At 43.0% G+C, this 27,821-nt stretch overlaps 1 protein-coding gene across 1 annotated transcript; it reads left to right on the forward strand.

The window, feature by feature from the left end:
- Positions 1 to 6,888: 6,888 nt before the first annotated feature.
- LOC123935867 (ubiquitin-like modifier-activating enzyme 1) lies at positions 6,889 to 26,078 on the forward strand. Its single transcript, XM_045996704.1, has 26 exons — positions 6,889 to 7,000; positions 8,627 to 8,743; positions 8,867 to 8,925; positions 9,027 to 9,195; positions 9,291 to 9,425; positions 10,424 to 10,530; positions 10,796 to 10,886; positions 10,998 to 11,130; positions 12,593 to 12,690; positions 12,774 to 12,920; positions 13,050 to 13,226; positions 13,355 to 13,459; positions 13,549 to 13,629; positions 14,019 to 14,174; positions 16,642 to 16,807; positions 16,921 to 17,117; positions 18,985 to 19,049; positions 19,273 to 19,468; positions 21,768 to 21,842; positions 21,977 to 22,166; positions 24,167 to 24,255; positions 24,463 to 24,555; positions 24,682 to 24,873; positions 25,363 to 25,464; positions 25,571 to 25,671; positions 25,818 to 26,078. Exons 2-26 carry the CDS (start codon positions 8,627 to 8,629, stop codon positions 25,951 to 25,953), a joined length of 3,177 nt encoding a protein of 1,058 aa, XP_045852660.1. The 5' UTR covers positions 6,889 to 7,000; the 3' UTR covers positions 25,954 to 26,078.
- The last annotated feature ends 1,743 nt before the right edge of the window (positions 26,079 to 27,821 follow it).

A 27,821-nucleotide genomic window follows, 5' to 3' on the forward strand; every position in this document is an offset into this window, starting at 1 on the left:
CCCAGTTCTGGCATAAAAACAGACACATAGACCAGTGGAACAGAGTGGAGAGCCCAGACATGGACCCTCATCTCTATGGTCAAATAATCTTCAACAAAACAGGAAAAAATATACAATGGAAAAAAGACATTCTCTTCAATAAATGGTGCTGGGAAAACTGGACTGCTATATGTAGAAGACTGAAACTCGACCCTTCCCTTACACCGTACCCAAAGATAAACTCGAAATGGATAAGAGACCTCAACGTGAGACAGGAATCTATCAGAATCCTAGAGGAGAACATAGGCAGTCACCTCTTCGATATCAGCCACAGCAACTTCTTTCAAGAGATGTCTCCAAAGGCCAAGGAAACAAAAGCAAAAATGACCTTTTCGGACTTCATCAAGATCAAAAGCTTCTGCACAGCAAAGGAAACAGTCAACAAAACAAAAAGGCAACCCACGGAATGGGAGAAGATATTTGCAAATGACAGTACAGACAAAAGGTTGATATCCAGGAACTATAAAGACCTCCTCAAACTCAACACACACAAAACAGATAATCATATCAAAAAATGGGCAGAAGATATGAACAGACACTTCTCCAATGAAGACATACAAATGGCTATCAGACACATGAAAAAGTGTTCATCATCACTAGCCATTAGGGAGATTCAAATTAAAACTACATTGAGATACCACCTGACACCAGTTAGAATGACCGAAAATATCAAGACTGCAAACAACATGTGTTGAAGTGGATGTGGAGAAAGATACAGATGTATCCCAAAAATACAGATGTCATGAAAAGAAGGGCCATCTGTACCCCAATGTTTATAGTAGCAATGGCCACAGTCGCCAAACTATGGAAAGAACCAAGATGCCCTTCAATGGATGAATGGATAAGGAAGATGTGGTCCATATACATGATGGAGTATTATGCCTCCATCAGAAAGGATGAATACCCAACTTTTGTAGCAACATGGACGTGACTGGAAGAGATTATGCTGAGCAAAATAAGTCAAGCAGAGAGAGTCAAGTATCATATGGTTTCACTTATTTGTGGAGCATAACAAAGAACATGGAGGACATGGGGAGATGGAGAGGAGAAGGGAGTTTGGGGGAGATGGAGAGGAGAAGGGAGTTGTGGGAAATTGAAAGGGAGATGAACCATGAGAGAATATGGACTCTGAAAAACAACCTGAGGGTTTTGAAGGGGCATGGGGTGGGAGGTTGGGGAACCAGGTGGAAGGCAATAGAGAGGGCACGTATTGCACGAACACTGGGTGTGGTGCAAAAACAATGAGTACTGTTACGATGAAAATAAATTAATTAATTAAAAAAATAAAAAAATATTAAAAGTTAAAAAAAAAAAGAAAAAAGAATATAAAGCAAAAGAAATACCCAAATCTGATGAAAATCCTCAATCTACACATCTGGCCAGCTAAACAAGCTCAAATTAAGGCAAAACTCAAAGGGGTCCACACAGATCCTGTGCATGTTATATTATCTAGCAAAAGGAATGTTACAAATATGATAAGATTAAGAGCCTTGAGATGAGGAAATTATATTGTGTTATTCGAGCAGTCTCGACATGTTCCTTGGAAGAGGAATGCAGGTGAAGTCATAGAAGAGAAAGACATAAAAAAGAAAAGAGCCATGGAGTGATGAAATTGAAGATAAAGAGGCCATGAGTGCATGAATACAGGAGGCTGCTAAATTGAAAGTGTCAAGAATATGTGTTATCCCAGCAGAGACTCTAGCTGAGCCAGCCCTGCTGACACCTTGATTTCAGCCCAGTAAAATGAGTTTTAAGTTTCTGATATTCAGAAGAGTTAAGAGAATAATTTGTGTTGTTTTACCCCTATCTATTTGTGGAAATTGGTTACAACAATAAGAGTGAATTAATGCAGTAATTATTTCTCTCTTATCTAATATGAACCCCTTGTGTACAGAGAAAAAAATTATAAATCCATGCTGGTGGGAATACAGTGTACAAAGATGTCATTTGTGATAACAAAAAAAGGTGAAGACACAAAGAATCAAAGTTTATACATATTTTTTAAATGAGGCTGGCATTAAATCAATCGAATATGTCAATTTTAATCTCCAAGGCAACTCCTAATAGAATGATCCTAAAATATTTAGTAATAAATCCAGAACTAAGACAACAAAAATGAACAAAAAAACCTAAGACATTTAAACAAACCCTTAGATATTTAAAATGGTTCACTAGGAAATATCCAGTTAAAAGACAGAGATTGCTTATTCTCACTGTTTTTATTCAACAGTGTACTGAAAGTCCTAGCCATAGCAATCCAACAAGAGAAAGAAATAAAACGCATCCAAGTTGGTAAAGAAGAAAAACTTCCACTATTTGCAGATGACATGATACTATGTAGCGAGAACTCAAAGACTCCCCCCAAAAGCTACTAAACTAATAAATGAATTCAGTAAAATTGCAGGATACAAAGTTAATATACAGAAATTAGTTGCATTTATATACACAAAGTAGCAGATAAGGAAATTAAGAAAATAATCCCCATTTGCAATCGCACTATACAGAATAAAATGCTTAGGAATGAATTTAAGCAAGAAGGTAAAAGACCCGTACCCTCAAAACTGTAGAACACTGATGAAAGAAATTGGAAGGCATGCGTCGCATGGAGCACTGCATGTTATATATAAACAATAAATCTGGAACACTGCATCAAAAACTAATGATATATTTTATGGTGACTATCATAGGACAATTAACAAAAAAAGAGAGAGAGAAATTGAAGGCAATACTAAACAAATGCAAAGATACTCCATGCTCATGGATAGGAAGAAATGATATTGTTAAAATGTCCATACTACCTATGGCAACCTACAGATTGAATATAATCCCTACCAATCCTTATCAAATCAAATCCCTATTAGCATTTTCACATGACTAGGATAATCCTAAAATTTTTATGGAACCATAAAAGATGCTGAATACGCAAACCAATCTTGAGAAGGAGAACGAGGATGGAGGTTTCACGATCTCAGATTTCATGGTACACTATGAAGTTATGGAAACAGTATGGTACTGGCACAAAACAATGCACACATAGGTCAGTGGGAAAGTTTAGAGATACCAAAACTAAACCCACAGTTGTATTGCCAATTTACCTACAAGGAAGGAGATGAGAATATGCAATAGAGAAAAGACAGTCTCTCCAGTGAATGCTGTTTGGAAGACTGGACAGCTTGTAAAAGAATGAAATTGGACCACTTTTTTACACCATACACAAAAATAAACTCAAAATGGATGAAAGGACAAATGCGAGACCTAACATCATAAAATTCTGAGAAAATAACATAGGGAGTAATCTCTTGGGCACAGACCTTAGCAATGTGATGTGTCCTTAGGCAAAGGAAACAACAGCAAAAATAAACCATTGGGACTACACCACACTAAACATTTTTGTTTCACAAAGGAACCCTCCAATAAAATGAAGAAGCAGCCGACAGAATGGGAGGGGACATTTTCAAATAATATATCTGGTAAGGGTTAATATCCAAAATGTACAGAGAACTCTTCCAACTCAACACCAAAAATACTACTCCTCCAAATAAAGAGACAGAGAGAGGAGCTGAATAGACATTTTCCCATAGAAGACATACAAATAGCCAACTGGCACAGGAAAAGATGCTCAACATCACTCATCATCACGGAAATACAAATCAAAACCACAATGAGATACCGCCTCCCGCTTGTCAGAATGGCTAAAATCAACAACACAGGAGACAACAAATGTTGGCTGAGATGTGGAGAAAAGGGAACACTTACGTACTGTTGGTGGAAACGAAAACTGGAAAATGGTATAGATGTGGAGGGCATTATGTTAAGGGAAATGAGTCAGAAAGAGAAAGACAAATGTCATATGATTTCCCTTATATGAGAAATCTAAAGAGAGCTAACTAACAAAAAACAGAAGAGAGTTGTAAGTACAGAGAACAAACTAATGGAGGCGATTTGGGCAGATGGGTAAAGCAGGTGAAGAGGATTAAGACATAGAAAAGTCCAATCATAAAATAAATATACCACAGGGATGAAAATTATAGCATAGGGAATGTAGTCCTTATTATAATAATTTTGTATGGTGATAGAGGGTAACTATGCTTATCTTGGTGAGTACTGTGCAATGTATAGAATTGCCAAATCACTGTATTACACACCTGAAACTAATATAATATTGTATGTCAATAATACTTCAATAAAATAAAGTAGGTATCTATTCAAGAGAAAAATTGTAAGTGAAAGTCTAAGCAGAATGGATGATCCAACTGTATGCTGTCTAAACCAAATGGCAGAGTCAGACTAACAGATTCAGCTCAAAAGATGTTATAAAAAGTTCCGCGCATGTAGTAACCAAAGGCATGCAGTGGTGGATATATTGTTAGCAGACAAAGCAGACTTTAAGTAAAATATTTTACTACAAAGAAGGACATTATATACTGGTAAGAAGGTCTACCTGTCAAAAGATACAAGAATTATAAACATGCCTACCTAACAACAGAGTTCCAAATATCTGAGTCAAAAACAGACAAAATTTGAGAGGGAAATGGTTAACTATATCCAAAGAGGGACACAAGAACAAAAGGTCACTGGTGAACTAGAAGATATAAACACTATTATAACCCACCAGGGCTAACAGGCATATACAGAACACTACCACCACCAATAGAATACACATTCTTCTGAAATGCACATTCAGTATTTCCCCAGATGGGCCATATGCTAGATCATACATAAATTTCAATAATTTAAATGGATTGAAATCATAGCAAATATGTTCTCTCGCCACAATGGAATGAATCTAGAATCAGTAATGGAAGGAAATTCTGGAAATTTAGAAATATGTGTAAATGAAACAACCCATCCTTAAATACTCAGTGGGCCAAAAAAGAATACACAAGGGAAATTAGAAAATACCTTGAAATAAATGAAAATGAAAACACAATATGTAAAACAGCATGGGGTGCAACAAAAGCAGTTTCAAAAAAAAAAAAAAAATTGTAGCTGTAAACGCCCACATGAGGAAAAAAGATCTCAAATCAATTACCCAAACTCACATCTCAAGAAACTAGGAGTAAGAAATTATAACCACAAGACAAAAAGAGATTAAAAAAGAAAAAAAAAAGAAAAAGAGGAGAATAACAAAGGCTAAGATGTAAATAAAAATTAGAGAGAGTAAACAGAGCAGAGAAAATCAACAAAAGTCAAAAGTTGGGTCTTTAAAAAAGTTAACAAAACTGACAAACATTAGGTTAGACGAAAAGGGGAAAAAATAGAGATGACTCCATTACTAAAACCAGAAGGAATAAGGACATCACTAGGAACTTTACTGAAAAAAAATTAAAAGACTATACTAGGTATACTTATATGTCCACAAATTACTTTTTAAAAATCTGATATGAGTTTAATATCCAAAATATATAAAAATCACTAAATATATCATCACTAATCAGGTCAATAACAACAACAAAAAAATAGCAGAGAATCTGAATAGACTTTTTTTTTCCCCCAAAGAAGATACATAGATATCCAACAGACACATGAAGAGATGCTCTACATCACTCATTGTCAGGAAAATAGAAATCAAAATGTCCACAGATTTCTTAACGTAGATAAAATATCCAAATTACTAGAAAAACACAAGCCACTGGAAACTTTTTTTTTAAACAGAAAATTTGAATAGATCTATGACAGATAAAGAGATTGCCTTGTTAATCAAAATTTCCACAGGAAAGGGGGCCGGGCAAGATGGTTTTTAGGGTTAATTTCATCAAATGATTCCCTAAGGTCCTTAATGGAAATATATTTTCGATACAGGGTTTGCCATCTTGTAGCAATCAGTCAATATGACATTTATTATTATTCATCAGAAATGCATTGGGTGCTTAACATGTGCCTTGAGTTTTGTCACATCCTGGTGCCTTTGATGATCTAGTTAGCATCTGTGTTTCTTGTTTAATGGGCACTGATAACATTGATCACTTTGCTTTCCAGTATCCCTCAGAAAGCGTGTTTCAAGGCCTTATAATGACACAATGCCTAGAAGCGAAGGTTTCTGAGATGACTGGGTACATCCTCACCATAAATAATCTTTGTTAGCATGAAAAAACTGAGTTTTACATAAATAAATATAAAAGTAACGTTTCATGGTATAAGGCGACGTTGTAAAGTTTTTAGGTAACAACGTTCTTTTCATTTTATTATGTTTTCACATACGTACTATTTCAAACTTCATGACTCATACTGAGGTAAAGTGACGGATGTTGTTATCACAGTTGCTCAGAAGGGGAAAGTGAGGCACTGGTCTGTAGTCAAGTGTGCAGTTCAGGGGTTGGAGTGGAAATCGGTCTGTTCTGACAGCGGATTTGAAATTGTAAAGGCTTAAATTCCATGGCTCAAAACCTACGAGTCATTGTGGGAACCTTTATCACGGCTTCAGTTTGTCGCCTGCTTGCTCGGTCCGTTTTTCGGCGCGGACTTGACCTGACTTCTGTGTTACACAGTGCCATGCATAATTCGTGAGCGTGAGCAAAACACGGGAGCTTTACGTGAACTTTGCTATTTTCCATGAGCTTTTCAGTGCCGGAATTATGTGTATACTAACTTATACCCATTTTACCCGAGGCAGCCACCAGACGGAGTGGCGCTCCTCCTGCCCACAGCCGGCGGCGTAATGAGTCGCACAAAGGCTGCTGACGTCATACGTGATTCACAATGAGGCGCGACGGGAGTAGCACCAAACGACTCTTTTCAACCTCGGGCTCCGCGGCTGCCATCTTGTTTCGGCGGTTGAGGTAAAGGAGGCCTCGTTCGTGGAAGGGACTGCCAGGAGAGGGGGAAGGCTGTGGCAGTGTGACTCTCCGCTAGCCAGTCCGCGGGGACGGAGGAGGACAAGGAGGGCGGCTGCTGGGCTTGCTTTGGCTGCGTGAGGAGTGGGCGGCGGGGCGATCCGTGGACGCAGCGCTGGTAACTAAGGGTCAGTGAAGGCGCCTCCCTGGCCCGGGGCGTGATGCTCTGGGACTTTGCTGGGGCCTGAGCTGGGTCTCTGTGGCGGCAGCCTATGGGCTGATCCTGGGGCGGGCCCCACGTTTGTTTTTAAGAATGTGACCTAGTGTTTCCCAAGGCCCCGTACCAGCTTTTAAGTAAGTTTCAGGTCAAACGTACCTAGGCACAAATCTCATTCCTTTGCAGACAGAGCGGCTAAAGTCAGCAGTTTGAACGTACCTAGCGAACATATGCCATCAAGGATTTTAAACCAAAATTATCCATTCGTCTGCCAGCACTTCTCACAGCCTCCAAGGGGACCAGACCGTGGTCTCGGAAGTTCTATTTGACTTCCATTTCCCCCAGAAAAGGTTTTTGAGGAACTTTGTTTTCAGACGGCCCATCGCTTGCTGACATCGTCTTCCTGGTCACCTTGCAAAGCTAAAAACACGGACCAGACTATGCAGAGCATCTAGGCCTGGCGCTCTGTCAGAGACTTCTTCCTCACATCTCTCATCATAGCTTCTTCTGCCAGAGATCCTCCGGATCCAGCGTTTCTATTCAGATATTTGTTGCTTTGTTTCTACGTTCGACTTCACTACCCAGTCCTAAAGACGTCTTTCTTTCTGCATCCCCTTCTAGACCCAGCATTTGTAATTAATGGCCCACCTCCCCTAACTCCTCAAGACCTTAGCCTCTTCCATGAGAAACTCCTTTGGGCCCCGCATTGCCCTTCAGTGACAAGCCCTCCGTATCTACTTTTGAAGAGTCTCTTTCTTTGTGGTCCCAGCATTCTTTCCAGATAACCCTGATCTATCTTCCCTGCGAGCCTCGTCACTGGCGAACATCACACAGGAACTGTTTGCACAAAGCTGTCCTCCATCAGAGGATTCTCCCAGTGCCGCCCTCACTTCCATAAGTATCTGCCCCTATCGATTTGGGTCCTAACCACCTCTGTCCGGTACAAGTCTTCCCAGCCTCATCCGAGGCCTGTCTGTGAATTCAAAAGTCAACAGCTGCCGTAGCTTCACTCAGTGTCCCTTGACTCCACGTCACACATTGTAGTCTTCCCTGAGAGCCTTTCAGGTGTTCCCTCAGGTGCCCTCACCTTCTGCTTTCTGCTTCGTGGGATTCCTTACCATTATCAGATATCCCCTTCCCCATGATTTCCACCAGAGTAGAGTGCTCTCCCAGCATCTACTGACTGTGTGCGCTCAGAGTTACCGACTGACCAGAGAACTTCAGATTCTAGCGAGCCTCTTCTCAGTCCTTTCGGCCTGAACCGTCTTGTCTGTCTGTCTTTCTTTCTTTCTTTCTTTTTTTTTTTTTTTTTTGCATTCCCTTGGAATGGGAAGTGAGGGAGGCATTCCAGAGGTTAGCAGGAATGGAGCTTAAAGAGTTAAACTGGCACTCTCTTACCATCCACCCTGCAGCTGCATCTGAGCTTAACCTCCTCTTTTCACTTCCTCACAGCAACCCCAACATGTAGCATCTCTTCTTTATCTTTCTCTTCTTTAAAAAGCGCTGCTAGTAGTTAAGGCCTTCCCTCCTCCAAACTTGCCACCAACAAGAAAGGCTACCCACCACAGAGGGCTCACCTCTAGCCCTTTTCTTTCAGATGTCCAGCTCGCCACTCTCCAAGAATCGCTGTGTGCCTGGGCCTGATCCAAAACCAAGTTGTGATTGCCCTTCTACCTGTTCAGCAATGTTTAACGTGCCCTCGGGACCGACCAACGTGAGTATCTTCTCCTTAAAGACTCATAGGTGGGGTGCAGGGTGTAAGAGAGTGCAGTTTGTTAACTATTTAAGTTCCTTTCTTGCTAAGCCCCGGAACGTGTTTTCCCCTCTTCATTCCTAGGGAATGCCAAAAAAAGAGAGGGAAACAGACATAGATGAGGGTCTTTACTCCCGACAGCTGTAAGTCTGGCTAAGTATGGGGATGTGGAGTGGGAAGGGGCACAGAAAAGATGGTATTGATTCCGTCAAGTCCTGACCCAGACTCTCTCCCAACCTGGCAGGTATGTGCTTGGCCATGAGGCAATGAAGCATCTCCAGTCATCCAGTGTACTGGTATCAGGCCTCCGGGGCCTAGGGGTGGAAATTGCCAAGAATATCATCCTTGGTGGGGTCAAAGCTGTCACCCTGCACGACCAGGGCACTGCCCAATGGGCTGACCTCTCCTCCCAGGTACCTTCCTCTTCCTGGCTCCTTTACTACCTTTGCCAAGATACCACCCCCCCCTTGAGCTTTGCATTTACTTCTCTTCCTATACCCTGTTGTAGTTCTACCTGCGGGAGGAGGACATTGGTAAAAACCGGGCTGAGGTATCACAGCCCCGCCTTGCTGAGCTCAACAGCTATGTGCCAGTCACCGCTTTTACTGGTACCCTCACTGAGGACTTCCTTAGTGGTTTCCAGGTACCTTGCTGCATCGTGCTTCTTGCCTAATTTTCCCAGATTCTGTTTCTGCTTGGTCATTTGAGGAGTTACTAAATAGACTGTCCCAGTGTTTAGGTTTCATGGGGGGAGCCTCAGAGATGTAGGCAGGAATTAGATCCTGGATACTGTCCGGTGGGGGGGGCGGGGTGGGTGGATCTCACAGCTTTTCAGAAGGGAAGGAATGGCCAAATTCTGTGATGCAGTGTTTGTGAACACTGAACTCTGAAGCAAAATACCTTGGTGGGTGGGTATCTCGCTCTTGCCGTTGCCTGGCAGTGAACAAGATACTTAGTTTATCTGCCTTTATTTTTGTATCTGTAGAATGGAAATAATAGCAATAATGACTTCAAAGTTTTTGTGATGGTTAAATACTTAGAAGAGCAGTTGGCACAATGGAAGTTCCAAATGTGTGTTTGTTAAACAGCTAGACTGGAAAGAGGGGACTGTGGGTACTGATATACTTGTGTAGGGTTTCCCAGAGGAAATGGATAGTGAAATTCCTGGTGTAGGACTAGGGAACAACAGACACAAATCCCCACAGACCAGATCTGAGCAGGTATTTTATTTATTTTTGAATTGAAGCAATTGAGGGTGGAATATGGGGGCATAAACTTGGACTTTGGGACCAGAGTATGATTCATTTTTGTCTCCCCTGATACTGTTAGGTGGTGGGAAGGCAGGGTTTTGTGTTTGTCAAATAAAAGAGTTTGTTGGTCTTTTCAGGACCTCTTTACCTTTCTTATCTGAGTCTGGGGAATCCTGTTTCCCATCAGTGAGCTTGCTCTCACTGAGCGTGACACAGATAGATACTTTATAAATAGAAGAAGACTGAGCCAGCAAAGTTTACATTCCTGACACCCCACCAGTGCTGGACTGCGTGACACTTCACCCACCCCAGTCCGCGTTTCTCCTTTATTTTCTTAACTCTCCTGCACCCCACTGCCAAGCCTTGTGTCTGAGCCTCCTTCTCTGTATAGGTGGTGGTCCTCACCAACACTCCCTTGGAGGACCAGCTGCAGGTGGGTGAGTTCTGTCATGGCCATGGAATCAAGCTGGTCGTGGCAGACACACGTGGCCTGTTTGGGTGAGTGCCTGCCTCTCACTTTCTCCCAAGCACCTGCCAGGCCCAGGCAAGATCCTTTTGCTCCCACTGAACTCATACTTCTCCCAGCCAACCCAAGCCTAGGTTTTGATTTTGTATATTTAGCTTTCCTTATTTGGCATGAGTGCCGTCTCATCGCCAGAAGAAAGGGGCTGAGTTTGCTTAGCAGCTACTCACTGCATCTTGAAGGGCTCATAGAGTACCTGGATGCACAGGTTTTGGGCTCTAGCCCTGTTGTCTCCTACAGGCAGTTGTTCTGTGACTTTGGAGAGGAAATGATCCTTACAGATTCCAATGGGGAGCAGCCTCTCAGTGCTATGGTATCTATGGTTACAAAGGTAAGGAGATCCACCCCAAGGGTTCTGGCAGGAAGGTGGGCAGCAGTAATTCTCCCTGTCTCCTCATGGTACCCGGAGCCTACCCCTGAGGCTTACTTTTCTTTGAACTAGGATAGCCCAGGTGTTGTCACCTGCCTAGATGAGGCCCGGCATGGATTTGAGAGCGGTGACTTTGTCTCCTTCACAGAAGTCCAGGGCATGGATGAACTCAATGACACCTACCCCATGGAGATCCAAGTCCTGGGTATGTCAGGGCTGGGCACAAGAAATGATTGCCTGAACCAAAGGGAGTGCCGTGGGCTGATTGAGAGGCCAAAATGTGACACACAACTGTAGCATGAATTAGACCAAAGGCCAAGAAGAGATGCCTTTCGAAACCTGAGCTAACATTTAGGAGAGATGTGTCCTTGGGACCTTACCAAATAGATGTGAGCTGAACTATAGAGGCAAGCTTATGCCACTAGTGTTTGATTTTATTTCCTGCTTAGTTGTTCACTGTATCTCTTTTTGCTTGTTTGCCTTAGAATTTATAATACAGAACTTTATATATATTTAGTGTATAGTCTCTAAGTAACACTTTATCACCTCATGTAAAAAAAAAAAAAAAAAAAAAAGCCTTACAACAGAATATTCCCAGTTCCTGGTTCCCCATGTGTATTTTCTCTCTGTCATAAACTCCTCAATACGTTTGCTTGGATTTAAAACCTATTGCTTTAAAGAGAGTTGAGAGGCGTCTGGGTGGCTCAGAGGGTTAAGCCTCTGCCCCCAGCTCAGGTCATGATCTCAGAGTCCTGGGATTGAGCCCCCATTGGACTCTGCTTTCCCCCCTCTCTCTGCCTGGCTCTCTGCCTACTTTTGATCTCTCTCTCTATCAAATACATAAAGAAAATCTTAAAAAAAGAGAGAGGGACTTGAAAGAATTAAGAAAATAAGGTTTTTTTGTGTTTTTTTTAAATCCATTTTTTATTTTCTGTCGATCCAGATTTTACATCTAGTATAGTTTTCTTTCTACCTGAGGGATGTCCTTTACCATTTGTTGTACTCATGAGATTTGCTGGTGGTGATTCGTTTAGTGTTTTAGAGATTTAAATGTTCTTTACTTGCCTATGTTCTTGAAAGCCATTTATGTGGACATTGGAATTCTGATTTGACAGTTTTTCTTTTCTTTTAGAAGATGTTGCTGTATTGTCTTGCTTCCATTATTTTCCACCAGAAGTATGCTTTCATTCTTTTCTTCGTTCCTTATGTATGTCATGTGCTCTTTTTCTCTACCACTGATGATTAACAATGTATGTGATCATGACAATGTACCTTAGTGCATTTTTCTCCAATTTCTTTTGTTTGGGTTTATTTAACTATGTTATTTGTCGGCTTACAGTTGTATTGGGTTTGGAAAATTACTGGCCACAATTTTTTTCAAAATATCACTCCTTCTTCTTGCCTCCCCTTTCTATCCCTCCCGTCCCTTCCCTTCTCTCCTCATCCTCTACGACTTCCAGAACTCCAATTAGGTGCATATTAAGCTACTTGACTTATTTTGTGTTTGTTTGTTTTCCCTCCCTGTTGTATTTTGAATAGTTTGTTTTAGCGTAGACTGGGTCAAGATCGATTTTCATTCTTGTTTTGATGGTGCTGTTGGTTCTCTGTGGTGGGGTAGGAGGAATGGTGGTTGAAGTAACAGACACTCCGTTCTTTTCCTCCCTTAGGTCCCTATACCTTTAGTATCTGTGACACTTCCAGCTTCTCTGAGTATACCCGGGGAGGCATTGTCAGTCAGGTTAAAGTACCTAAGAAGATCAGCTTTGTAAGTATGTGTGGAGGTGGGCTGTAGGGTTCTATACCTCTAGGATTTTCACTTCTCTGGTGCTGATATCCCACTCTCCACAGAAATCCTTGCTAGCCTCACTGGCAGAGCCAGACTTTGTGATAACGGATTTTGCCAAGTTTCCTCGCCCTGGTCAGCTGCACATTGGCTTCCAGGCCCTGCACCGCTTCTGTGCTCAGCATGGCCGGTCTCCTCGGCCCCACAATGAGGTAGATGAGTGGGCAAGCCAGCCGGCATCTTTGGCCCAAAGCCTCACCTGCTCTCCCATCTACTGTCTCTCTGTCTCATTCCCACAGTTGGCCTGACTGGTCCTCTCTTGGCCCTGTTTGCCTTTCCAGGAGGATGCTACAGCTCTGGTGGCCTTAGCCCAGGCTGTGAATGCCCAAGCCCTGCCAGTGGTGCAGCAGGACTCCCTGGATGAGGACCTTATTAGAAAACTCGCATATGTGGCTGCTGGGGATCTGGCACCCATAAACGCCTTTATTGGGGGCTTGGCTGCCCAGGAAGTTGTGAAGGTCAGTGTGGGTAAAGAGGGCAGAGCTGAGCACAGACCAGGTACCCTCCTGATTCCATCCCTGGCTGTCCTTCTGGGTCCGATTTTCATTAAGCACTGATGACCTCCCATTTCTTACCATCTCCTCAGGCCTGCTCTGGGAAGTTTATGCCTCTTATGCAATGGCTGTACTTTGATGCACTTGAGTGTCTCCCCGAGGACAGGCAGGCCCTCACAGAGGACAGATGTCGCCCGGTATGTGAGGGGGTCCCCATGGGGAGCGTATTATTTGGGGTCTCTGCAAGGCAGCTCGTCTCTGATCCTCCTCCCTTCACGTGACACAGTGCCAGAACCGTTATGATGGGCAGGTGGCTGTATTTGGCTCAGACCTGCAAGAGAAGCTGGGCAAGCAAAATTACTTCTTGGTGAGTGATGCCATGGTGGACCAGCCAAGTCATCTTTACTTGCCTCTGGCCAATCTTTTCTAGAGTCTCCTGCCTCACAAGGGAGGGTAATTGGTTTTGTGCCCTCATCTCCTCCCTTTCTCCATTTTCCTCACACACAGGAAAGCCTGATAATGTGCCTTTATTCTGCCATCCGGGGCCTTCTTTCTTAGATGACAGTCTAAGAAATCCTCTAGGATTTCTAGCCACCTAAGAGATTACATAACTTAAAACATTCAAATCCTCTAGGATTTGAATATGTAATACAGGACCCCCTTACCCTTTCTCAGTATCTTCAGGGGAAGTGAGGACTAACAGGTTTCTTTGCTTTGCTTTCACTCTTTGTGTCTCTCTTCTTGGCAACCTCTCAGGTAGGTGCAGGGGCCATTGGCTGTGAACTCCTCAAGAACTTTGCCATGATTGGTCTAGGCTGTGGGGAGAATGGGGCAATCACTGTTACAGACATGGATACCATTGAGAAGTCCAATCTCAATCGACAGTTTTTGTTCCGGCCCTGGGATGTCACGGTGAGTAGTTACACCTGGTAACTGGATGAGCTGCTTCTCTCTCTTTTCTCCTATATTTCTTGTCCTTAATCTTAGTAGCTTAGGTCTTTTTGTCTCTATTTTTCTTTCTGCTTTTCTCTTCTCTCTTTTTTTCTACCACTCATTCTTTCTGCAGATAATTGAATACTTACCATGTCTTTACATTTCATTCATCATTTTATACATACCCCCACTTTTTTTTTCCTCCCTCAATCTTGGAGGATCAGTATGAGAAGTCTTCTGTGTTATTTCTGGCTACTCAGAGTCTTTTGTTTCATTTTGTCATCCTGCTATTCTGCACTGCCCTAGATATTTGGAATGCATAACATAGCAAAGGAGAGCTTTCTGCCTTTGTCTAGTGAGAAAAGACTGGAGGTCCACAACACTTTTCATCAAGTCCCCAAGGTCATAATTGTTTTAAGACTACCAAGACATCATTTGACATTTTACTCTTACTTTGTCAGGTAAAATTTCGATGGTACTTTAGGAAGACTTCCCTAACTCAGAAACTCCCCCCTCCCAACTGAAGAAATGCAGAATGGTACAAGAGAGAGCAGTACCTAAGGATCCATTCAAAGCGCAAATCAAACCAGTAGATAGTGGTACAGATTGAAGATCTTACCTTGCATCTCCACTTTAAAACACTGTTATTCTCAGGTTTTGATTTTTTTTCAATATCAACAGTTATCTGAAAATGCTATTAAAATATTATGTAAAACTGAGTATTTCCTCTGTTATACATTTAACAGATTGAAATGTGGTAGAGAAGAGAATCCAGCTGCCTCCTAAGAGATTACATAACTTAAAACATTCGTAAAAATGTACATATAATTTGGATTTTGTGACTGACGTTTTTGTATTGGAAAACATTTTTCATATTTATATTTCTACTGTGTAATGGAATCATTCCATTTTCAAATCAACGAATAACAAAATTTTACCAGTTTAAATTTTTTTTTTTTTTTTAAAGATTTTATTTATTTAATTGACAGAGAGAGAGATCACAAGTAGGCAGAGAGGCAGGCAGAGAGAGAGGAGGAAGCAGGCTCCCCGCGGAGCAGAGAGCCCGACGCGGGGCTCGATCCCAGGACCCTGAGATCATGACCTGAGCCGAAGGCAGCGGCTTAATCCACTGAGCCACCCAGGCGCCCACCAGTTTAAATTTTTTTAAAAGATTTTATTTATTTATGACAAGTAGGCAGAGAGGCAGGCAGAGAGAGAGAGAGAGAGGAGGAAGCAGGCTCCCTGCCGAGCAGAGAGTCCATTGCCGGACTCGATCCCAGGACCCTGAGATCATGACCTGAGCCGAAGGCAGAGGATTAACCCACTGAGCCACCCAGGCGCCCTTAAATTTTCTTTTTAAATTATGTTAGTCACGGGGCGCCTGGGTGGCTCAGTGGGTTAAGCCGCTGCCTTCGGCTCAGGTCATGATCTCAGGGTCCTGGGATTGAGTCCCACATCGGGCTCTCTGCTCAGCAGGGAGCCTGCTTCCTCCTCTCTCTCTCTGCCTGCCTCTCTGTCTACTTGTGATCTCTCTCTCTGTCAAATAAATAAATAAATAATAAAATCTTTAAAAATAAATAAACTATGTTAGTCACCATACAGTACGTCATTAGTTTTTGATGTAGTTTAAATTCCTAGCACAGGGAATTCTTGTAGCTGTAGCCGCACATAGAAGATGCTCTTCTTAAGATCCTTATTTTGAGGATGGATGCAATAAACAGTAATTTACAATAGCCAAGTACATGGCTGATGTTAAGATGGTGCAAAGTACAATGAAACATGAAAAACCAGGATGAGAGGGAAGTGCCATGGAGAGTGGTTTGCAGTGTGGTAAAGGAAGTCCTCAGTGGAAGGGTCGCATTTCCTCAAGACTTGGATGATAGAGAATGAGAAAGTAATTTAGGAAGCAATGTGTTGGGTAAAGGTAACAGCCTGAGCAAAATTCTGATGTTGGAATAATAGCTCATTGGAACAGAGAGGTCATTCAGAAGGGACCATGGTAGGAGATGAGGCTGTAGAAGTAATATGGGCCAATTCATACCCTAAGTGAAAGTGGGAGCTAGTGGAGGGTTTTGAGCAAAAGAAGAATGTGACCTGACTGACTTGGGCTTTCAGAGTATACTGTTTATATTTGTACAAGGACCTTGGCTTTATCTGGGTAACGGCATCCCAGTTCTGGATGTTGTTAAGTCAAAAGCAGTGAATGTTGCAGATACTTGATCCGTTGTCTCCTACTTGGTTTATTGTTCCTTTTCTGCTCCCCCTCGGGCCTGTTTGTCACAGCCTCAGCCATGTGACACTTGTCAGGCTGCTGCTAAAGAAGGGAGCCTACTGAACTCAGAGTGTAGATCTTGCCCACCATTAGATAAACCAGTTGTCAGAACAACTCTCTAAAGGTTTATAGGGTGAACATATGAATGACAGCTCCTCCTCCACCCCTACCCAGAAACTGAAATCTGAAACAGCTGCTGCAGCTGTGCGCCAGATAAATCCGTACATCCGGGTAATGAGCCATCAGAATCGTGTTGGCCCTGACACAGAGCATATCTATGACGACAGCTTCTTCCAGAACCTTGATGGTATTGCCAGCGCCCTGGACAATATGGATGCTCGTGAGTTTGGGGAGGGGGTTAAGGACAAGGGCAGAGTAGTATGTGTGTGTTTGGGGGTGTATCTGTCCTCCTGTCCCATCCTAATGTTACCACCCCGCGTCGTCTTCCCACAGGCATGTATGTAGACCGCCGCTGTGTGTACTACCGTAAACCACTGCTGGAGTCAGGCACACTGGGCACCAAGGGCAGCGTGCAGGTGGTTATCCCCTTCCTGACAGAGTCGTACAGCTCCAGCCAGGACCCTCCTGAGAAGTCCATCCCTATCTGCACACTGAAGAACTTCCCCAATGCCATCGAACACACACTGCAGGTGATCACTTTTGGAGGGAGGGAGAGGTGGAAGGGACAGGCACCTAACAGCCTCTCAGCCACCTGACTTGTCATTCAGGTGATGTAAGTGCCAGTGTAACATGTACCTTTTCTTCAAATCTCTTTCTCTCGTTTTACACCCTTCAGTCTAAGCCTTACTAAATGATTCATTTAACTTAAAAATGTTTAGTTTGTAGACCCAGAGATGGGTATTCATATAATATGTAATGTATTTTACGGAACTTCCATTTGAGAAAAGAAAGTGTGATCTTATATAAACAGATTATATTCTGGCTAAAAACTAAATTCTTAGCATTATCTCTGCTAGTTCTTTATTACTTGTAATATTTAGCCCACTTTTGGATTCCCCTTCCTGTTGCACACCATATGTTTAAGAATCGGCATGTCAGGATGATTCTGTGTCTATAACGTACATACACAACAGTGTACGTATTGTCTAAATGGACAAAGTAAACATACCTATTTAACCAATACCCAGAACCTAACTCAAATTCCACTGTTCTCTGAACCCGAGGATGACCACTGTATTATGAATTATGTATTATGTATTAATTATGTGTTATGATTCTTAATGCAGCCCTTAAAGACCGTATTTCAGAGTATGGGAGTAGGAGGAAGATAAGGAGAAACAGAACTACTTGCTTCACCTACTTGCTTCCAACCCAGCAGTTACCAATAACTGTACCATGGATGTATTTAAACTGATATATTCACTGCAGTGTACCTGTGTCTCCATCTCAGCCTGTGTGTATGCATATGTACATGTACACACGTGTATGTTTGCAGACATATATGTGCGTTTGTGTGTGTCCATACCTGTAACCTTTATTAGATGTTACTCTATTGCCTTGCCGCCCATGCAGAAGGACTATAAAACAAGCTCTTAAAATAAATTCCCTATGTGACTCTTTAAGGACTTAACCTCCTCACATCTCAGATTCCTTATGTGAAAAAAGGGAGGAGAGAAGTACTTCTCTCAAGGGTTTGTAAAGTATTTACCATTTAGTGAGTACTTGGGCACTGTTTTAAGTAAGCTTTTCATACGTACATGTATAGTCATTTCAACATATCAACCCATGAGTTATAGATCCTTCATTTACGGAATATGTTTTCAGAATAAGGATACATAGATAAAGGCATTACCTTGTATGCCACAGCACTGTGGCTGAGCTGGCCTTTGAACCTGGATCTCTAGGTTACAGATCACTTCACCAGTGGCTGTATTTACTGACCTTGTAATTTGCAGAGGGCAAAATTTGTATCTTATTTTATGTCCAGTCCCCCTGACCTGTATGGATCATTCATGTATTATTTTTGGTGTGAGCTTTGTTCTTTCATCTTGAAACACACCACATCTAGAGGAGGGTGTACCTATCTTAAGAATAAGTTTTCTATATATATATATACATCTATATATATATGTGTATGTATATTTTGTGTAACCACTGCCCAGATCAAGGCCATTGGTTTTTAAATTGCGAGGGTAGGACTTTGTAGTTTGAGGGGCACTTTTGAGGGGCTTTCTTCCTTAGTTATCTTGTGATAGCCATATTGTTCCCAATTGCTTCACTCACTAATGGTCTTTTTTTTTTAAATGTATTTTATTTATTTATTTGCCAGAGAGAGAGCAGGCAGAGGGAGGGAGAGCAGGCAGAGGGAGAAGCAAGCTCCGCTGAGCAGAGAACCTGGTATGGGACTTGATCCCAGGACCCTGGAATCATGACCTGAGCCAGAGGCAGAAGCTCAACTGACTGAGCCACCCAGGCATCCAAGCGGATGGTCTTTTAGTGCCTACAGAAGCGCATTTTGTGTCTCAGCCCCATGTAATGTCTTTGCTTTGTCTGCAGTGGGCTCGCGATGAGTTTGAAGGTCTCTTTAAGCACGCAGCAGAAAATGTCAACCAGTATCTCACGTGAGTAATCCTGTCCAAATGTTCTCTCACTTCTGCTCTACATACACGCCAGCCGAGCATACTGTATCCACTGTATGGCTCAGCACCAGCCACATGTTCTGAATCAATTAATGAATGTATAGGCCTCCTGCCACTGGAAAGTCGGGGCCAGCTCTCCATGTAGTTGAGCCCACTCCTGGGGCCTCTGTGTAATCTTGCCCATTTTTCCTCTGATTCCTGTCAGAGACTCCAAGTTTGTGGAACGGACACTGCGCCTGGCAGGCACCCAACCCCTGGAAATGCTGGAAGCCGTGCAGCGTAGCTTGGTACTACAGCGGCCACAGACCTGGGCTGACTGTGTGACCTGGGCTTACCACCACTGGCACACTCAGTACTCCAGCAACATTTGCCAGCTTTTGCACAACTTTCCTCCTGACCAGGTATTACATACTTGCTGAGTTCATTTGGCAGAATGCATTTTCTAGAAGCAGGTAGTGTTCTAAGAGCTCTTGTTACAGCGAATTCAGCTATGGTAGGCACACCAAGACCATTTTAGAAGACCTCAAGAAAAACTGAGCCAGTGCTTTGGGATACCTGGGTGGCTCAGTCGGTTAAGTGTTTGTCTGCAGCTCAGGTCATGATCTCAAGGTCCTGGGATGGAGTTCCGCATCAGGGTCCCTGCTCCACTGGGAATCCTTCTCAACCTACACCCACACTGTCACTCCCCCTGCTTGTGTGTTCTCTCATTCAAATAATATCTTAAAAAAAAAAAGTTTCTCCCTCTGCCCCTCCCCACTCTAAAATGAATAAATCTTTTTTTTTTAAGATTTTATTTAAATTCCAGTTAGTTTTATCATACAGTTTGGTATTAGTTTCAAGAGCATAATATAGTGAGTAATTCAGCACTTCCACGTGATACCCACTACTCATCATAAGTGCACTCCTTTATCCCTGTTACCTGTTTTTTTGTTTTTTTTTTAACTTGGTTCTTTTTTTTTTTTAATTTTTTTTTAATTTGTTTATTTACAGCATAACAGTGTTCATTGTTTTGGCATCACACCCAGTGCTCCATGCAGTATGTGCCCTCCCTATTACCCACCACCTGGTTCCTCAACCTCCCACCCCCCAGCCCCTTCAAAACCCTCTGGTTGTTTTTCAGAGTCCGTAGTCTCTCGTGGTTCATACTCCACTTCCAGTTTCCCTCAACTCCCTATTACCTGTTTTACCCATCCCCCTCCACGTTGCTACTGCTAATCATCAGTTTGTTCTCTGAGTTAAGAGGCTGTTTCTTGGTTGTCTCTCTCTCTCTCTCTCTCTCTCTCTCTCTCTACCCCTTTGCTCATCTGCTAAATTCCACATATGTGTGAAATCATATGGTATTTGTCTTTCTCTGACTTACTCAGTTAGCCTAACAGTCTCTAGTTCTATGCATGCCATTACAAATGGCAAGACTTCATTCCTTTTTTATGGTCAGGTAATATTCTGTTGTATAGATATACCATATCTTCTATCTATGCAGTTATCATTAAATGACTTTGGGGCTGTTTCCATAATGTTGTGATAAACATCAGGGTGCAGGTATCCCTGTGAATTAGTATTTTTGTATTCTTTGGGTAAATAGCCAGTAGTGCAATTGCTAGGTTATAGGGTAGTTCCCTTTTTAACTTTTTGAGGAAACTCCATACTGTTTTCCACAGTGGTGGCACCACTTTCCATTTCCACCAACAGTGCATGACTGTTCCTTTTTCTCCACATCCTTACCAACAGTTGTCGTTTCTTATTTTGTTGATTTTAGCCATTCTAATGGGTGTGAGATTATATCTCATTGTAGTTTTGATTTGCATTTCCCTGATGATGGGTGGTGGTGAACTTTTTTTCATGTGTCTGTTGGTCATCTGTATGTTTACTTTGGAAAAATATCTATTCGTGTGTTCTGCCCATTTTTAGTTGGGTTATTTGTTTTTTGGTGTTGAGTTTTACATTTTTTTAAGATTTTGATTTATTTATACTTAACATTTTTTATTATATTATGTTAGTCACCATACAATACATCATTGGTTTTTGATGGAGTGGTGCATGATTCATTGTTTGTGTATAACACCCAGTGCTCCGTGCAGTGCATTCCCTCCGTAATACCCATCACTGGCAAGGCCACCCCCACCCTCTGAAACCCTGTTTGTTTCCTGGAATCCACAGTCTCTCATGGTTCGTCTCCTCCTCTGATTTACCCCCTTCATTTTTCCCTTTCTTCTCCTCCTAATGTCATCCATGCTATTCCTTATGTTCCACATATAAGTGAAACCACGTGATAATTGTCTTTCTCTGCTTGACTTACTGTACTTAGCCTAAGACTGTTTCTCCCTCTCCCTCTACCCCCGCTCCTCTCCTCAAAAGAAGTAAATAAATCTTAAAAAAAGAAAAAAAAAGAGTACAATCTGTTCACATTCTAGCTTCATTTGACTTACAGCTAGTCATATATTTTTTCTCTGCATATTAGTATCCTCATCTCTGAATAATGATGACCTAGATCTTGGGAGTTTTTTGAGGATTAATTTGTACTTACTAAGTTATTTAAGTTGGTTTAATGCCTGAAAATTCGTAAGATACTGATAAATAGCTCTGCATATATATCACAAAGTCAATGTCCAGGGATAGTGAGCTGGGACATCTAGGTCTGAGATAAGGAGTCAGGATTGTCTCCTCTCAGGCCCTGCTCCCCAACCCTTTCTATCCTCTTAGCTTACAAGCTCTGGAGCCCTATTCTGGTCTGGGCCCAAACGCTGTCCACACCCGCTCATCTTTGATGTCAACAATGTAAGTCTCCCCTTCCCTCCCTCTATTGTTAACCATTTTATCCTTGGTTGGGGTGGATAGTGGTGGCTGGGAAGAAGGCCTGAGTTTCCAGGGTGAGGACCGATCTGCTCACTAGTCCATATCTTGCCTTCTAGCCCCTGCATCTGGATTATGTGATGGCTGCTGCCAATCTCTTTGCCCAGACCTATGGGCTGATGGGGTCTCAGGACCGAGCTGCTGTGGCCATACTTCTGCAGTCTATGGACATCCCTGAATTCGCCCCCAAGTCTGGTGTCAGGATCCACATCTCTGACAGGGAGCTTCAAAACGCCAGTGCTTCTGTTGGTGAGGGTGCTTAATCCAGTTGGCTCAGAGCACTGTTCCATTTATCTTATGTCCACATTTCTACACTAGTTGTCCTGGTTTCTCTGCTCTGAGTTCCCAGGCCTGAGTTTGACCCATGCTTTCCTGTGGTCTTTGTTTCCTCCAGTGTTAAGATGGGTGATTGAAGAAAATTCTTTCATGTATTCCTCCTTTCTCTTCCCATTTTTCTTTTTCCCATTCTGGCTCTCAGGATTAATTGTACATCTTCTTTCTGTGTGTGTGTTTGTATTTTTGTTCTCCTTTCCTCCATTTTATTCTTCCTCTGTTTTTCAGACTGTTGGCAAATAGTTTTCTTTGATGTCTTCCCCGGGTCAACTCCTTCCTGATCTCCATCCATATCCCCAAGTTCCATCTGTATGTATTTTCAATGTATGTTTTGACCTCCATGTCTTTCTTCATTTCCTCACCAAGGTCTTCCTCCTCATCTTACCATTTATAACTACCCTCCAACTTCCAGCTTCAATCTCCTGTTAGCTGTCCCATATCTGTTGGATACTCTCTAAGTCCCTCTCTATTTTGTATATTTTCTGTATATATCTTTCCATTTTTTCCTCTGTATATTTGTCCCGATCCTGCTCTTTTCCAACTAACTCGTCTCTCTTGTTCCTCTCTGTATATTTCTTTGTGTGTATCTCTAGAGTTGTCAACACTGCATGTATTTCCTTCTAGCCCATCCTCCATACGTAATTTATATCTCTGCCATTCCTATTATTCATTTCACATTTTGATTTTATCCTGTTCACATTTCTCTTCTCTTCCCATTTTTCCCTACTGCTGCTGCTCATATTTTCTTCCCCTCTATTTCTGTTGTGTTACCATTTCTCTCTCCTCCAAGTATCTCCCATGTATGTCTGTGGAACTCTTTAAAATCTCCTATCTCGGGGCGCCTGGGTGGCTCAGTGGGTTAAAGCCTCTGCCTTCGGCTCAGGTCATGATCCCAGAGTCCTGGGATCGAGCCCCGCATGGGGCTTTCTGCTCAGCAGGGAGCCTGCTTCCTCCTCTCTCTCTCTGCCTGCCTCTGCCTGCTTGTGATCTCTCTCTCTCTCTGTCAAATAAATAAATACAATCTTTAAAAAAAAAAATCTCCTATCTCTGTATCGTAACCTACATTCTTAAAGTGTTACAGTAGAAACACCTAAGATTTATAGTGTTAAGCACTTAAAAAAAAGGTTTAAATGTATTTATTCAACAGAGAGAGATCATGTACAGGCACAAGCAGGGGGAGTAGCAGATAAGGGGGAGGGAGAAGGAGCCTCCCTTTGGGGCTTAATCCCAGGACTCTGATCCAAATGTGGACACTTAACCGGCGGAGCCACCCAAGTGTTAACCATTTTTAAGTGTTCTGTTTAGCAGCATTAAAATAAAATCAATGCTGTTGTGAAACATCTCCAGGACTTTCTCACCTTTAAATTATGAAATTCTGTCCACGCTAAAGTAATTCCCCAGTCTCCTGCCCAGGCCCTGGCAACTACTGTTCAGTCTTCTGTGTCTATGAAGTTGGATTCTTAGAGATAAATATCTCATGTCAGTGGCATCTTAAAGTAGTTGTCTTTCTGTCTCTAACATAAAGCACTCTGGCTTTTTGATAGCTGCGTAATAGCCCATTGTGTGGACATGTGACTTCTTTAGCCATTCATTCATGAATGGACGCTTGGACTGCTTCCATCCCTTACATGTTCTGAATAGTGTTACTGTCTACATCCATTGTTATTGCTATTATCTTTGTTCAGCATCTCCATTTATATCTCTTTCTTATGGTCCTACTCCTGTCTACATCTTTCTTTCTTGTGTGGGTGTTTTCTGTTCCACATTTCCCTGCACCCTCAGCACTTTCCCGCAGTGTGTCTCCATGATCTGTCTGATCCTTGAGCTGTCTGAAATCTCTGCCCCATTCTAGTCTCCTTTCTCCTCATACCCGGGCCTGGAATGTAAAGGACTAACATGCCCCTCTCTTCCTACAGATGATAGCCGCCTACAGGAGCTCAAAGCCATGCTTCCCAGCCCAGAGAAACTCCCTGGTTTCAAGATGTACCCTATCAACTTTGAAAAGGTGCTGGGGAGGGTTGGGACCGTCAACAGGGTGGGAACACAGGCTGAGGCATCATAGGCTTCTGTGGGATTAGGCCTGCCAGATTCTTTGGCTGGTCTGCAGTGTGTTGAGGTGCAAATATAGTTGAATCCTTAGTAGCCAAGAAACCTTGTTTTCTTCTCACTCCCTCCCTCTTCCATACTGGTCCTCTCTTCTCATTCACAACAGGATGATAATACCAACTTTCATATGGATTTCATTGTGGCTGCATCCAACCTCCGAGCAGAAAATTATAATATTCCCCCTGCAGATCGGCATAAGGTAATGGTAGTATTTAGAGCTTAAGCTTTCACCCTTTCCCAAGGGTGAGTCTCCCACATTTATCCTCCTCTGTAGACCCTGAACCTCTCTAATGATGGCCTCTGCTGGTCATCTTCTCTCTGGCAGAGCAAGCTGATTGCAGGGAAAATCATCCCTGCAATTGCCACAACCACAGCAGCTATAGTTGGCCTCGTGTGTCTGGAGCTATATAAAGTGGTGCAGGGACACCGGCAGCTTGAATCTTATAAGAACAGCTTTATGAACTTGGCCCTGCCCTTCTTCAGCTTCTCTGAACCTCTTGCCCCACCCCGGCACCAGGTAGGGGCCTGCTTATATGAAAACCTTTGGTTTTGCCCATCAGTGAGTGAGTCTTTATGTATGTGGTGGGTAGGGTGTGCGTGCACCTGTATCCCTGGACAGCTGACTCATAGCAGATGATGCTCTTTGCATGTTTGGGTACCATACTCTTTGTATACCATCTGTCCGTTCATTATACAGTTCTTTGCATTGTGCCAAGTACAAATGTGACTGGCATCTTTGAGAAGTAATGAGAAGGTCAGGATAGTTAGATATTAAATGGGAAGGTCAAGGAAGTAGAAGATTAGTGAAGAAGATAACAGGATCGCCTTGTTGGTAGACACATTGGTCAGAATAAGATTATCACTTGCTTGCACACTGATATGGGGCCCCAGGTGGCTTAGGATGAAAGAAGGTTGTGATTGATCTATCTTAAAAACTCAAGTTCAGTGGTTACGCTAGGATCATCTGGGTTAGCCCATATTAGACTCCCCTGTGTTTGTCCTACAGTACTATAACCAAGAGTGGACCTTGTGGGATCGCTTTGAGGTGCAGGGGCTGCAGCCTAATGGTGAAGAGATGACTCTCAAACAGTTCCTTGACTACTTTAAGGTGAGGTTTTCTACACTCACTCCACCTAGGGGTGGTGATTGTGCAGGTGATTCGTATTCTCCTTTTCTGTGACACTGTTGTCTGTCCTCCGTCCCACCCTCTCCAGATAGAGCACAAATTAGAGATTACCATGCTGTCCCGAGGTGTATCCATGCTGTACTCCTTTTTCATGCCAGCTACCAAACTCCAGGAACGGTTGGATCAGCCGTGAGTTGGCCACTGGGCAGGATGAGGAAGGCCCTGTGTGGGGTGGAGAGCCTTACTACTTGTGGTCATGGCTTTCCCTACCTTCTTCAGCCCCATATGTGTCTCCTCTCTTGCTATGTCCCTGACCCTCTCCTCTCTCTCCCCAGGATGACAGAAATTGTGAGCCATGTGTCGAAGCGAAAGCTGGGTCACCATGTGAGGGCACTGGTGCTTGAGCTGTGCTGCAACGATGATACTGGCGAGGATGTCGAGGTTCCCTATGTACGCTACACCATCCGCTGACTCCCCAGACCCCAGATAGTTTACTTTCAGATGCCTTCTAGTTGTGCCCAAACATGTGCTGGCCAGGCACATAAACTTTACATCCTGTTGAGAACTTTTTTTGTGGTTGCTTTCTCCTATTTAGAGTTGGAACTGTTAATAAAGGCTTATTAACGCAGATGTGGCATGTCCTGGTTTTGGCAATGGCCCATGGCCTGTTTCGTCTGGGAAATGATGGGCTACCTATACCTTTGTTCAGGACATAATTCAAAGAGTTCAGTCCCATCCCAGAAACATGGAATGGGTCCCAAATCCAAGGTTATGAGACAGAGAAGATTAAGTGCAGCTCATCTAATAAATATGAGGTGTGATGATTCCTTTTCCTCCTGTCCTGCCTCCTCAAACAAGAGAGAGGCAGTTTTAGGCTACAGAGCAGGTCTTCCTTTGCCCTATGTTAAATTTCACTCACTTTCTAATCCTATCTTTGCTACCTCCAGCCACCTGCCATACTATTTTGAGATATAGTAGACACCCTGGACCCAGACTGTGGGTCTGAATACTAAGCCTTGCCAATGTGTGTTGCGTTCTCACATACCTTAACTGCTTTGTGTCTCAGTTCCACGTGTGAAAAAAATAAAGGAATAAAGGGTTGTTATGAGGGATAACGGCATTTAATGTCTATAACGTGGCGTATGGTACGTGTTGTGCCTATGTATACTGTTATCATTTGAGAATGTACTTTCGCTACTCCATAAACTTTTTTTCCTGTAAGAACATGGTCCCATCCCACCTCACTTGATGCATGGAGACCATCCACAAATTGGCTCCATAAGCTCTCCTGGACTGTGATGCCAGGGCCTTAAGATACATTATACACTTACTAATGAAATTATTTTGCAGAGCACATCAACAGAACAAAGGCTTTTCTTGCTCCAGCCCAACCCCTTTCCCTAGGACTCCTTGTTCTTTTCCTCAAAAGCCTTCAGGCCTCCTACCATTGAGGAAAGGGCTTGCTTCTGAGACTGAGGGGGTTTCGTATGTTAAATCTGACAGCAGGAGTCTCCCAGCTGTCCCTACAGATAATGGAAGGCACACACGTCTCCACATAGCAGAAGGCACAGTCTTCTGCTGGCACATCCATACCTGTGTCTTCTTCATTGGTACCACTTGGGTGGTGAAGGATACCACCCAAACCTCACCCAGGACTGTTCAACATTCTGCCCTCTGGAGGATTTTCTTTCACCCCCAGCCCAGGGATGTGCCAGAGAGGGGCTGTGCTGTTGCAGCTGTCTACTTTTAGGTGGTGTCTATGTATAGCGTAGAACTGTCTGAGACCAGGCCTGAGTCTTTCTCAGTCAACCGATCGTAGGAACCCCCTGCGGCAAGCAGTTCAGGCTTTCAGAAGGCAGTGTAGCAAGAGTGGGGATCACAGGCATTTGGGCCACGAGGTCATCTAATTTCCTTGTGCTTTTACAACTTCCTTGGGCCTGATCTCAGGTATACCACTTCCATTTGATGATGCAATGTTGCTGTGCATGCCCAACTTTATGGCCTAATGGGTCAGATAACTCCCCGTTCATAATGGGCATATGAGGTTCCATCATTATTCCACGGTCCAGTTCCTATATGGTAGTCTCTGCTAATGCCCAGTAACAGACCAAAGGCTGGTTCTCAAAGGCGGAGTAAGCATGGCAGGGGTTTACTAAAACATTCTAAGGGACTGTGCTACAGGTCACATGTACAACCCTATCAAAGGCTCCAAAGAGTATCCCTAGCTGCCACAGACCAAGCCCCATTGAGTCTGCTAGATTGTACGTCTCACATACACAGAGCACTTTGCAGGGGTGTCTGGAACTGTTGCAGAATTTTCTGCTGCTGTGGGCTCCTAA

Source organism: Meles meles, chromosome Y (assembly GCF_922984935.1).
Source record: "Meles meles chromosome Y, mMelMel3.1 paternal haplotype, whole genome shotgun sequence".
NCBI classification, from domain to species: Eukaryota; Metazoa; Chordata; class Mammalia; order Carnivora; family Mustelidae; genus Meles; species Meles meles.